Source organism: Mobula hypostoma, chromosome X1 (genome assembly GCF_963921235.1).
Source record: "Mobula hypostoma chromosome X1, sMobHyp1.1, whole genome shotgun sequence".
In the NCBI taxonomy this organism is placed as follows: Eukaryota; Metazoa; Chordata; class Chondrichthyes; order Myliobatiformes; family Myliobatidae; genus Mobula; species Mobula hypostoma.
Window position 1 is genome coordinate 33,993,153 of NC_086128.1, and position 14,322 is coordinate 34,007,474.

General features: G+C 40.7%; 1 protein-coding gene across 1 annotated transcript in view; it reads right to left on the minus strand.

Annotated features, from left to right (window-relative positions):
* Positions 1 to 10,724, minus strand: part of dnajc7 (DnaJ (Hsp40) homolog, subfamily C, member 7) — a 35,602-nt gene extending 24,878 nt beyond the window's left edge. Inside the window, exon 1 of the mRNA XM_063038105.1 lies at positions 10,592 to 10,724. Coding sequence (XP_062894175.1) covers positions 10,592 to 10,662 — 71 coding nt within the window. The 5' untranslated portion in view covers positions 10,663 to 10,724. The remainder of the gene's footprint in view (positions 1 to 10,591) is intronic.
* Between the last annotated feature and the right edge of the window lie 3,598 nt (positions 10,725 to 14,322).

A 14,322-nucleotide genomic window follows, 5' to 3' on the forward strand; every position in this document is an offset into this window, starting at 1 on the left:
CCCTACTCACAATGAAAAATTTCTAATTGTTTAAAAACAAAACATTGCAATGGATGAAACATTTGTGACATTTACTGGGAGCACTGCAGACAGAGGGCCCAAAGCATTGTTGAGGATCACTACCACCTGTCCCACAATCTCTTTGACCCACTACCATCTGGAAGGAGGTACAGAAACATCAGGACTGGGACTGCCAGACTGGGTAATGGCTTCTTTCCTCAGGCACTGCCACCACTGAGGTCTTGTCACTAGGACAGTGAGCTGTTTACCATACTGTTTACCTGTGCTGTGCTTTATTACATGCATTTTGAATTATATTTCATTAACTTATTTGTAGTATAATATTTTGGTTTATGTGCTGTGTGTGATACATGTTGTCTGGGTTCACCGTGGTGTGGAGGAATGTTGTTTTGTTTGGTTATATGTACAGTCAGATGACAATCAACTTCAACTTCTTCTGCTACCTGCTACAATCAGCAGTGGATGTATGATTAACTCTCACCAGACATCATTTGTTAACAATTCTGCATTTAATTGAATGCTAGCAAAATGGGTGACAATCCAATGGCACTGCAGTTCAAAAATAATCCAGTAAACTCCAAATGATTTTGAAAATTTGCAGAACTAACTTTGTTAAACCAGGGGCTATTTGCATTCACCATCTCTTCTATCATATTAATTAAAACGTTTTCAGAACTGTAAGTGGATAATATACATGTTTATACATTTTTCCAAACCACTTCTTCCAAGCCAACAGTATAACCCTGCTCACTTGTCCCCTTAATTATCAAAATTATTGTTTAGTATCTCAATGCCAGTTAAAGCAGGAGCAAAATATTTCTCCATTCAGGCCATCCCAAGTTATGAGCGCCCAAGTTCTGGACACCCACACATACAAATCACCTCCCATAATATTATTAAATTCAAAAGTCCAATGTTCATTCCTATGAGTGACAAAACTAGTTTCCTCCACCCTCGCTCCATTTCAGTAATTGTGTTTAACAGCCTTCTATTTTGATGCCTTTCTTTCCAATACTGCAGAAATATAGTCACCATAGAGTGACTTTTTGTGTATTTTCTGACTTGTAGACAAAATCAACTTAAGGTCATCTGTAAAACCCACTGATTTACACAGGGACAGCCAATAATTCCTTAGATGATTAATGACAAACATGTTACAGATTTGAACATCCCCAGAAATGGCCTAGATTTTTACATCTGAAGTATTCTAAGTAAAATAAATTAGATATGTGATGAGTAATTTTATTAATTACTCTGGTAATTGAAAAGATTATGTTCTGTTACACAAATTGAGAGAACATGTTAAAGATATCCTGCATTAACCAACTCATATTACTCAGTTATAAATTTCCTGTTGTAAAAAAAATTGAGTTTGCCTGCATTGTAATTCCCTCGATTCTCTTCAACATATTTCAGCTTCTATCTTATGTATTATTTCGTGCTTTGTTTATTGTTCCTTCCTAGTCTGCTTTCTGACAGAATCCATCAGAACTAATTATTCATTTAGCTTGACATCAATGTTGCTAATGTTCTCAAATTTAATCTTAAGCATTACTATGTAAGAAAATGAGAAACCCAAGTCAAAAGATCAATAGATCTTGGTGCAGTTTTCTTCAGATCACTTCACCTCTGAATATAATGTCAAGACCACTGTCTTTATATCTACCTCGTCAAACAGCTTTACCGTGCGAGGATGTCCATCCAATTACCCCTCAGTTTTTCCTTTCCCCAAAAGAATGGCTACAAGGGAAATATAGTTACAAATCTCTTAGCTGTAGTTCTTCTTTGCAGCATGTAATTAGGAATTAAGTGATTTGTAGGAAAATGGTAAGCAAGTGTCCACAGTGCAGCATAATGTTTTGAGAAGATCTGCAAATAGCTGATTTGCTGGTAAAGCTGCAGAGAACATAGTAATAAGTGGTAAACAATTTTATCTCTCACTGTGTGAATGGGAACAGTTCGAAAGCAAAAAGATAGAGAAAAGAATGTAGGAGTTACAAAATGTAGAGCAGGAAGAGCCTGTGAGGTCAAATTGTGCATGTCCCCCATTCCCAGAGGGAAGGAAAAAAAAGGAGCATGAAACAGTCACCGGGTAAGTCAGTATCACAGATGAATGACTGATACAGACAGCAATCTAGTTGCGTTAAACTGTAGAATTCAGTACGAGTCCAGGTGGTTGCAACATGCCTAGACAGAAGATAAGGCACTATTCCACAGCTTGCACTGGACATCCTTGTAACAGAATGATGGGTTACAGCGGGAGAGGGATGGGAAATTAAACTGACAGGTAATGGGTCGCTCATAATCAACCCTGCAGACTGAGGGCAGGTACCTTCACAAAGCAATCACTGAATCTGTGTTTGGTTCCTCCAAAGCAGAGGGGGCCAGTTTATGAACACTTAATTCAATACACTAACTTGGAAGAGATGCAAGCGAATTGTTGCTTCACATGGAAACACTCTTTGGGTTCTTGAATGGTGCGAAAAGAAGAGGCAAGTGTTAAGATTGCCTGCAGTTGTAAGGGCAAGTACCGAAGACAGGTGGTTGGTGAGGATGCAAAAGCGTACCACAAAGTTGCGAAGGGTATGGTCCCTGTGAAATGCAGAAAGGAAAAGAATCTCTTTGAAGATGACAGAAATTATGGAGAATGATCTGTTAAATGTGATAAATAGATCTCCAGCATCTGTAATTAGCTTGCTTTTCATGTATTTTCTCAAGTTTCCAGTTCTGAAGAAAGGTCTCTGACCTGAAACTGTTTCTCTGTTGAAACATGCTTTCTCACTTATTGTGTATCTCAGGTATTATTTTATTTTTAAAGATTAATTCAAAGTTCACATTTCAGATTGCAAAATCAGAATCAGATTTATTATCACTGGCATGTCTTTGACATTCCCAGAACAGCAGCTCCTCAAAACCTAACTAATCATTGCTGCGCTTTCTTGTCATCTTTTACATCGGCCTCATGTTAGCAAGCTGAGTTTTCAGGTCCTTACCTAAATATATTCAATATAGAATAATTAGATAGTTGAAATGCTCCTCCATAAGTCAATATTATAAGAAACATACAGAGACAAATTCTATTCTACCAAAAGCCTTTAACTGGACAGCTACTGAACATAAACTATTTTCATCACTTGGCCGGCATAATCAGATTCGTGTGTAACTCACACAGACCAATTACATGAGGGAAATTTAATTGGAATTATTAAGAGAACAAAATTCAAAAGTTTATAATAATGATTTAATCACTATCAAGCATCATATTTAGCTGTAAATACTACTACTTTTGCAGTTAATTTATATTTTCTCTTAAGATTAAATCATATTTCAAGCACTAGTACAATTGGAAAAAAATAGCTCAGCTGATCATTCAAACTTGTTAATTGTGGCACATTAGGTATATAGATCAATGTGTAATTTTTCAGTTAACCATCGAATAATTCAAGGTGTAGAGGATAATAATGTGGCTAACAGAGCCACTGCCTTGCCCTGCCATTGACCTTTGCTGCTCTTTGTGGAGTTTGGACTTTCTCCCAGTGATGTATGGGTTTCCTCCTAGTGCTCTGATTCCCAAAGGAATGTGGGTTGGTAGGTTAGGTGGCTGCTGTGAATTGCCCCGAGTGAGTTAATAAGATGGTCCTGCACCAGTGTATTTTAGACCACAAGACACAGGAGAAGATTCGGCCATTTGGAACATCGAGTCTGCTCCACCATTCTATTATGGCTGATTTATTATCCCTCAATCCCATTCTCCTCCCTTCTCCCTGCAACCTTTGGCACCTTTAGTAATTGAGAACCTATCAACCTCCACTTTAAATATACCCAGTGAGTTGGCCTCCACAGTCATGAGTTAATGAGTTCCACAGATTCATCACATTAGAACCATGATGAATACTAAGTCAATGATCAGCAATGAGATTACTTGTTGTGGGTTTACTGAGCAGTGAGTTAAGTGTGCTTGAATTCTCAAAAAGAGATGAGATTAGTTATAAAATTATAGTCCACAAGGAGCTCCATCCAAAAGCAAAAAGGAGGAAAAAAAACATTGATTTGCTAATAACTCTTAACATTGGGTAATATGCATGTTATGAAATACAACTGGCTCAGTTGGTAGCACTCTCATATAAATCAGAAGGTGGAGTGTGTTAATATTATGTTAATTTATTTGGATGACACACACCATGCAATCCCAATTATCAACAAGGACAAACAAAATTTAGAGAATTCTAAATTCTTCTCTCCCTCTGGCATCCAAGCCTAAGGCTTTCAACTAAAAGCAGGGATCAACCTGTGGTGTCACTTGAACTCTATGACTCAGTTCTACACTGAGTGATACGCAAACTCAAAGCAATGAGGGCATTCAAGAATAAAATGCCTTTAGCATGAAATCAGTGTGCAACCAGAGCAAGCTGGGAAGAATCTTCAGAAATGGAATACTGTATATTGCTCCCAAATGGATAAGGTTATCAATATAACCTTATGCTTCAAGTCATTTATCTAATAAAATCAGAAACCTATAAATTAAACTTAACAGGTGTCACACATCTAAATGCTTAAAGGTTAAGATTTTGAGTGTTGATTGAATTCCTCCAATGGAGTTGAGGGAGCCCTTTGCCTACTTCAGTTTCAAAGAGAACAATGCAATTTACTTAAGCCCGTTTTAACTCTATAGAAACAAGTAGAAACTCATTTTGATAGGACATTTCAGCGAAAAAGAATGCTTTCCAAAACAACTGAATGGTTGAAAACTACAAAGAATTACTTACTGAATTAAGGCCCATGTTTGTTGGTAAATCCCAATGTAAACATCTCTAACCATTCATTCCTGTATGTACTTTTCACTACCTATATACTAAACCTTTCTAATCAGTGAATGTCAGGGCCCTCTAGGGTGTTGTAGAGCGGAGGCCTAGGACCCAAAATGTTCTTTCAGCAGGTTGTTTGCTAATACAATTACAAAGTTTCCAAAAGCTGGCGACACAGGTAGACAGGGTGAAGGAAGCGTATGGCAACACACACAAAATGCTGGAGGAACTCAGCAGGCCAGGCAGCATCTGTGGAAAAAAGTACAATCGACATTTCGGACCGAGACCCTTTGGCAGGACCGGAGGGAAAAACAGTAAGATATAAAAGGTGGGGGGGGGGGGGGGAGAGAAATACAAGGTGATAGGTGAAACCGGGAGGGGGAGGGATGAAGTAAAGGAACTGGGAATTTGATTGGCGAAAGAGGGCTGGGGGGGGGGGAGTGGAGCACCAGAGGGAGGCAATGTGCAGGCAAAGAGACAAGGTAAAAGGGGAGAAGGGAGAAGGGAGATGGGGAATGGTGAAGGGGGGAGCATTACTGGAAGTTCAAAAAATTAATGTTCATGCCAGCAGGTTGGAGGCTACCCAGACGGAATACAAGGTGTTGTTCCTCCAACCTAAGTGTGGCCTCATCACGACAGTGGAGGAGGCCATGGAATGGCATAACGGAATGGGAATGGGATGTGGAATTAAAATAGGTGGCCACTGGGAGATCCCACTTTTTCTGGTGGATGGAGTGTAGGTGCTCAATGAAGTGGTCTCCCAATCTGTTTCGGATCTCACCGATATACAGGAGACCACACCGGGAGCACCAGACCCCAACAAACTCATAGGTGAAGTGTCACCTCACCTGGAAGGACTGTTTGAGGCCCTGAATGGTAGTGAGAGGGAGGCAGTGTAGGGGCAGATGTAGCACTCGTTCTGCTTTCCAGGATAAGTGCCAGTGAGATCAGTGTCATTGGGGAGGAAGTGTATGGCATGCTTGCCTTCATCAGTTGAGGATTGAGTACCCATTGGGTGAAGACATTCTAAATGGTATACCTTGTATCCTGAATCTGTGACTCCTGGTCCTGGCCTTTCTGACCATCAGCAACGCCATTCCTGCTTTTAGTCCTGATGAAGGATCTCAGCCCAAAACATCAACTGTTTATTCCCCTCCCTAGGTGTTGCCTGACTTGCTGAGTTCCTCCAGCATTTGTGTGTTGCTCAGGATTTCCAACATCTGCAGAATCTCTTGTGCCTAGTTCATGTAGTCCTGTTAGAAATGTCTAGGTTTCTGTGAGATCTCCTCTCATTCTCCAGTATTTCAGTTACTATAGGCCAATATCAAACCAACCTCTCCTTAAACATTAAATGTGTCATCTTGGTAATCAGCCCAGTAAAAATTAGTTGCAATTTTTATTATGGCAGGAATTTCTTTCCTCAAGGAGGCCAAAATGCATACAAAGCACCAGGGTCTCATCAAGACATCCTTGCTCAATCCTTAGGTCTTCCTGCAATGAAGGCCAACATACCATATGCTTTCTTAACTACTTGGTGCACCCGAATGCTCATTTCACTGAGCAGCAGGCAAGGACACTTGGGATTCATTGTACATTCTTCTTCTCCAATCTACCTTTGGTTCAAAACCAAAATGAATAACCTAACATTTATGCACATTAAACTGCATCTGTGATGTATTTGTTCACTCATTCAACTTGTCCAAGTCACTTTGGAACCCCTTTCCATCCTCTTTTCATATTTCCCAGCTTTGTGTCATTTGCAAATCTGCAGGAGTTACATTTACTTCCCTCATCCAAATCATCGATAAATATTGTAAACAGCAGGGCCCTAAATCACTATTAGCTAATCTGTATGGCACTGCATTCAGAAAGAGACATATTTACTCCTCGTTTCCTTTCATTCAAGAAATTTTCAATCAATGTCAGTATGTTACACCACCCCCGTAAGTATGTAATTCCCTTATCTATTCTACCAGGTACATCCTCAAAAGAAAACTAGTAGAATCCCCTTGCTAAACCAATACTGCCTTCATGCAAAAACAAAAAATGCGGATGCTGGAAATTCAGAATAAATTTTCCTTCATACATAGTGTCTGACCTACAGAGTTCCTCCAGTATTTTGTGTGCGTTACTTTGACTTTATTCAAACCTGATATGCTTTACAAGTGTCCTGTTTATACATCTTTTATAATAAATGCTAGCATAATGCTAGGGTAATAGGTCCATACTTGTATTCCCTTTTTAAAAATAAAGTTATATTTACAACCCTTCACCCTGCTTAGAGTTCAATTTTGAAGGATGATCATTCAGTTTCCAGGATGTTGTGGGATGTAGAATATTAGACTCTGAGGATTTGTCAACCTTTACCTTCATTACTTCCCCCAACACTATTTCTTCTTTTCCTCAAGTTCCTCCCATTTGCTAGATCTTTGTTTCCCTAACATATCTGTGAAGTTACTTGTCTTCATAGAGTTATACAGCATAGAAACAGGCCTTTTGGCCAAACTCGTTCATTCTGACCAGGTTGCCTGCCTGAGCAAGTCGTTCTTTGTGATGGAGCCCAAATGTTTAATTGCTCAGCAATTTTCTTATCCACAATCATAGCTCCCACTTCCCAATTACTGACTGCATTTGTTTTCACTAACACTTTTTTCTCCACATAGCTCTAACAGCTTTTAAAGTCAATTTTTATGTTCCTTGCCAGTTCTCACAATCCATCTTCCTCACCAAGAATCATCCACAAAACTGTTAATTCTTCTTTTCTCACTGGACTATACTCAGTCTAGAAACAGCCTGTTCTCTAATTAGTTCAAAGTATTGGTCCAAAATAAATAAATCACCAGGAATTCTTCCTCCACAATATTACTGCTAATTTAGTTTGATCAGTTGTAAGTTGAAGTTACTAAGTATAGTTGAATTCTTGTTGTACACATTTCGAATTTCTTGTGTATTCCCTCCCTCACATCACCACTGCAACTTGGGGCCCCATAGACAACCAAATCAAATAAATTGTCTTGTACATTTCTCTTGTGATCACAAGACCCTGCTGGATATTAATAATAAAAGATGCCACAGGCCTGTTTCCCTTGTTTGGTGGTAAGACGGGCAGTGTGGCAGCTGCGTAGCCTTGGTTGTAGCGAGGATCAAGCCTTGAGCTGCAGGCTTGCCTGCTGCTGCAGCCCAAGAGAGAAGACAACAGAGGCAGTGTAGTGTGGCGTCTGTGCTTGATTGGGGGCTGGCCTCTCCCCTCAGTGCTCCTCTCCAGTGTTTGATCAGTGGAATGACAGGCTGGATTGCCTGGAACTGTACCATCAATTTTAAAGATTCAAAGTGCATTTATTATCAAAATATGTATAAATTATACAACCTTGAGATGTGTTTGCTTACAGGCAGTCGCAAAGCAAGGAAACCAAAAGAGCGCAACCCCCAATGTCCAGCGAGGGGAAAAAAATCATGCAGACAATAGAAGTGAGCAACAGTAACAAATTTGTGGGACATGGTGCACAGGGTCTTGGACTATATATGGTTTTTTTGCTTGTTATTTTGAATGTGCTGTGTATGTTTCACACCTTGGCCCCAGAGAAACCCTTGGCCCCAGAGAAACACTTTCGTCTGGTTGTATCCATGTATGGTTGAATGATAATTAAATTTTATTTGATTTTAATTTGATTTGAATGCGTGTAACTGCTCCGCACAACAAGGCACAATACCTTTAGACTCTTCTTTATTATACTATTAGCCCTCTTGCTACCCTTTGCCTTTCAGTTCTCTCCTTGTTTCCTTTTTCTCTACCTCCCTGTTCAAGTTCCTTTTCTCCTGCCATTTTAGTTTTAAGCACAGCCCCTCTTCTTGGATAGCATTAACAAACACAGCCCTCCCACCATGAGGATATTTGTCCTGATCCTATCTAGGTACAACCTGTCCAGTTTATATTAGTTGCAAATTTCCCAGAATCCAAATGCCTCTTAAATTTTCAGTCTCAATTTTTTCCAAGTTTTACCCAGTATGAACATCCTTTTTGCCATTGAGGGTGGGTGGTCGAGGAAAAGGAAGAACTTGGAAAAATGTTCAAATTTTCCAGTATTTTACTGTCATATAACCTGCTCTTAATGGTGTTTAGGTAGTCTATCTTGCCGCATTTTCCCCAGCTCCTCCATTAAATTATTTCATGAAATGCCTTGGGTTGAGGATGTCCTTCAAAGCATCAAATCATCTAAGTCAATAAAGAAATTCTGATTTAGGAAATGTGGCACGGCAACAATGTGAAGATAACTTATTTTTAGGTTGACTGAAGGGTAAACATTGGCTGGGATAGCACAAACTCCTTTGCCTTTCTTCAAAAAGGTGTTGTAAGATCACTGACATACAACTGAGGGAGCAGATACGTCCCCCACTTAACATCTCAACCAAAGGGAGCATCACCAACTCTACAACACTCCTCATGTACAATTCAATGTTCAAGTCACTGAAATGGGATCTGAACCCATAACAAGCAGATTCAAAGGTGAGAGTGCCCCTGGCAAATCACAGCAACATTTTTATCATCTTAAGTACTTCAATTAGATACTATATATTCCGCAAAAGGCTTTAGTATTCTAATATCTGACCAATTGCAATTTTAAGACAGTGATCCTGGTGTAATATCCAAATAAAAAGATATTTGACTGGAATAAAATAAATTGCAGGTATAATATATACATTTATAAATGCATAGTGTTTTTTTATTTGAAAACATTATATCTAAAGGGAAAGTAGCTACTTTACACACCAGAAAACAAAAATCCATTATTTTAATGAGTAATCTTTGGCTGCAGCATAGCCCAGAACATTTTGATCACATGCACTAATCAAATTAATCAATACAGAACTATCTGGGAATTAAAGCAGTCTTCTCAGGCAGTGTACAATGCTGATGTATGAAAAATACAACTGGTATATTAATATCTGATGTGTAAGCGGAAAGTTCTAGACTTTCATGGAAGCACCATTCCTGTTTCCTTCCTGAGGCAAAATTCCACGTGGGTAGTGTCAGCACCAGAAAGATCCACATTGCTTCTGATCCCCAAATCTCAGTACTTAATGTTTTGGAAATTATTAACTCTGACTGAATTATCAGAGTAGTTCTTATATACATTATCTATACACAAATTACCATTAGGATCTACTGTCCAATAAAGGGCAGGTACAATTGGACACTACCTCACTATTTCTGTTTTTGGACGTTTTTTTATCTATTCAATATACGTAATTGATTTACTTGTTTATTATTAATATATTTTATTATTTTTTCTCTGCATTATGTATTGCATTGAACTGCTAAGTAACAAATTTCCCGTCACATGTCAGTGATAATAACCCTAATTCTAATTCTGATTCTGGATTATTACGTTTTAAAATAAAAGTCGGAAATTCTAATTCAAGTTTCCGTTTAAATAAATACTGGTGGTTGGCGGTTATTATTTTCGGTCAAATCTCAACCTTCCATTTCACTTAACGACCGAGGCCCAAGTCTTAGGTCCAGCCTCGGACTTTCCTCCCGACAACTGTCGTTTCCAGATCTATTGGAAGCGGTCGGTTACTCGGTCCCAGGGCCTGCAGCCTCGCTCCGACACACGGTATCAACGTTAGGCCACGACTCTCGGACCGCATTTCTACTCGAGGCCGAGGCTCGCTGCCGGCGGCCTAGCTTTCCACACTCCCACCTCCTGCTGCCACCACCCGCCGGACTTCCCCTTTTCTCCCGACCTTCCCGCTTATATTTATACCTCTCTGCCTCCGCCTCCGACATCACATCGCACTCCGAAACCATCGCCACATCGCAGTCATCGGTCGCCATTTCTTAGCACCTGTAACCGGGCACCGGCTTCCGGAACAAGAAGGGGGCCGCCCAGGGGCGGGCCAAGAGAAGCCCTCGGGAGTACCTCGCCCTGCACTGGTGCCAGGGAGAAGTGCTGCCACCGGCACTGGCAGCAGGGTACTGCCGGCAGTGGAAAAGATTCTCTGCAATGCTACCAAACACTGGCAGTGGTAGAATCAATTCTTAGAGCAGTGGCCATGGTAGACAATGCTGGCAGCACAGGCAATGATTGATACCAATACAGCCAGCACTAGCAATGATTTTCATTGAAGGTGCTAGCACTGTCAATGATTGGCATCAATAAGGGCTGGCACTGGCAATTATTCTCTTTTAAAATTCCAGCTCTGGCAATGATTGACATCAATACTCCCAACACTTGCTATGGTTGACCACAATACAGTTTGTTGTGATTGAAAGGACTACACAAAATCCAGAGTTTTAGGTGTAACATGTCTTTATTCATTCTAAGTGAATACTTAGGGGATACCTGGTAGAAGATCCTTATAAAACTGAAAATATATTGTTTTTATATATTTTAGTACAAAGACAACACATGTGACCATATACAATTTAAATGATTACAAAACATAGTCTACCTTAATACTTTTGGAGAGAATAAATGGTTTTATAGAATTCATGAATCATACATTTATTATGTGAGGTGACAACAAACACCTTTTTCAGACAAGGTACTTCATGTCAATATTCCAAAAACTTCGAAAGACAAAACTCAAGCACACAAGACATCCTTCTCCATCCACAGTATTTTGAGGGGCCATTCTTTAGATGCACAAACACCACAGGTTTTGCTTGTTAGAATAGTTATGACTATAATTATGTTTGACAGGAAACAAGCAGTCTGCAACCTCCCTTGATCCCACTCTGGTTGGAGACACAGGGCCTCCCTTATCTATGTCATAAGGGTTGAAATTATCTTGGCTCAAGAAGTCTGATGCCTGGTTCCAGTGCCTATTGCTTTTCAGTATCACTGGATGTCATACCTACTTTTCAGTGTAGCTGTGGATAGGTTTTCAAGATGTCCAAATGATATAGTACCGTTATCTTGAGGTGATGTCTGTATATTTGGCTAATGCTTGTCAGAATGCCTCATGGTCATGTCACATTTGGCACGGTAGCGTAACACTATTTCAGTGCCAGCAACCCTGGTCCAATTTCACCATTCTCTGTAAGGAGTTTGTACATTCTCCCCTTGAACACTTGGGTTTTCTCCAGGTGCTCTGGTTTCCTCCCACATTCCAAAGATGTACAGGTTAGAAGGTAAATTGGTCACAGGGGTGTAATTGGGTGGCATGGGTCATCGGGTTAGAAAGGCTGTTACTATGCTGTACTTACCTAAATAAAAATGTCACCTTTGTTTTGACCCAAAATTTACTAAATATTTTTATGCATGTATTTGCTCTGAGGTCAAGTAATTTCTTAATAGACTCTGAGCTCCTCCAGTGCTTTGTGATTGTTCCAGATTGCAGCATCTGCATTTCCCCCTTTCCTTTACTGTCCTGAAGAAGGGCCTTGGCCCGAAACGTTGACTGTTTATTTATTTCCATAGATGCTGCCTGACCTGCTGAGTTCCTCCAGCATTTTGTGTATAATGTTGCTTTGGAGTTCCGGTGTCTGCAGATTTTCTACTGTTTATGATCTGCGTCTCCAAGCATTTTCTTGTCAGCTCCAATGCCTAACTCCTAAGGGCCCTCTACTGTGAGCCAGTAGACTGCTCCCTTCACAGATAACTTTACAATTGCCGGCTATTCTTGTCAATTCCAAACTGATTAATAAATTAAGTTCCTTTGGGAAGTAGTTTGAAGGCCAACTCTTACTTGTAACAACAAAGTCAATGGTACTTTACAATATAACCCCTTCCTATGGCTCATTCTTCCCTTACTCTGCCAGCACTGCAATATATTTTTAAAATTCATTTACGGGATGTGGACGTCAGCATTTATTGCCCATCCCGAGTTGCCCTTGAGAAAGTGGTGAGGAGCTGCCTTCTTGAACCACTGCAGTCCCTGAGGTGTAGGTTCACCCACAGTCCTGTTAGGGAGGGAATTCCATGATTTTGACCCAATGACAATGAAGGAACGGCGATGTTTCCAAGTCAGGATGGCGAGTGACTTGGAGGGGGATTTCCAGTGGTGGTGTTCCCAGTTATCTGCTGTTCTCGTCCTTCTAGATGGTAGTGGTTGTGGATCTGGAAGATGCTGCCTTAGGAAATTTGGTGTGTTGTTGGAGTGCATCTTGTTGCAACTGTTCATCGATGGTGGAGGGATTGGATGCTCGTAGAAGGGGTACCAGTCAAGTTGGCTGCCTTGCACTGGATGGTGTCAAGCTTCTCGAGTGTTGATGGAGCTGCGCTCATCCAGGTGAGTGGTGAGTATTCCATTAGATTAGATTATGAGGACATGCAGTCCTCTTTTATTGTCATTTAGTAATGCATGCATTAAGAACTGATACAATTTGTTCCTCCAGAATGATATCACAGAAACACAAGACAAACCAAGATTTAAAAAACTGACAAAAACCACACAATTATAACATATAGTTACAACAGTGCAAAGCAATACCATAATTTGATGAAGAACAGACCATGGGCACGGTAAAAAAAAGTCTCAAAGTCTCTTGAAAGCCCCAGCATCTCACGCAGACGATTGAAAGGAGAAACTCTCCCTGCCATGAGCTTCCAGCGCTGCAAACTTGCCGATGCAGCATCTTGGAAGCACCCGACCACAGTCCGACTCTGAGTCCGTCTGAAAACTTCGAGCCTCTGACCAGCCCTCCGACACCAAGCACCATCTCTGCCGAGCGCTTCGACCCCGGCCCCGGCAACAGGCAATAGGCAAAGCCGAGGATTTGGGGCCTTCCCCTCCAGAGATTCTCGATCGCACAGTAGCAATGGCAGCGAAGCAGGCATTTCAGAAGTTTCACCAGATGTTCCTCCGTGCTTCTCACGTCCATCTCCATCAAATCAGGATTGTGCACGGCCCCTATTTAACAAATACGATATCAATTCGGAGTGGCCGCGAATGTCAAGGGATCATGAAACCATGTCGATTGTTGTAAAAACCCATCTGGTTCACCAATGTCCTTTCGGGGAGGAATCCTGCCATCCTTACCTGCTCTGGCCTATATGTGACTCCAGACCCACAGCAATGTGGTTGACTCTTAAATCTCCTCTGAAATAGCCTAGCAAGCTATTCAGTTGTATCCAACTGCTAATTCTGATCATTGCTACCAACAATGGCAGAACCTGTCACTCCAGCATTAAGATTGTCTGGCACCAAAATGGCCAGCAGATACAATACCACAAGACAAGACATAGGAGCTGAGCCTACTCCACTATTTGATCATGGCTGAGTTATTTTCTCTCTTAACCCCATTCTCCTTCCTTCTCCCCATAACCTTTGACAACCTTACTAATTAAGTTCATATCTACTTCCACTTTAAATATACATAATGACTTGGGCTGCACCAAATTGATGATCTTCCACCAGCATTTGACGCATCTCTGAATGACCCCTGAAAAGTTTGTAGAGTGAAGAATCCTGTGTTAAGTAGGATGAACCTTAATGAAGACCACTGCATCTCCTAGCTGGTCTCTGGCAAATGCACAAGCCGCACAGAGAT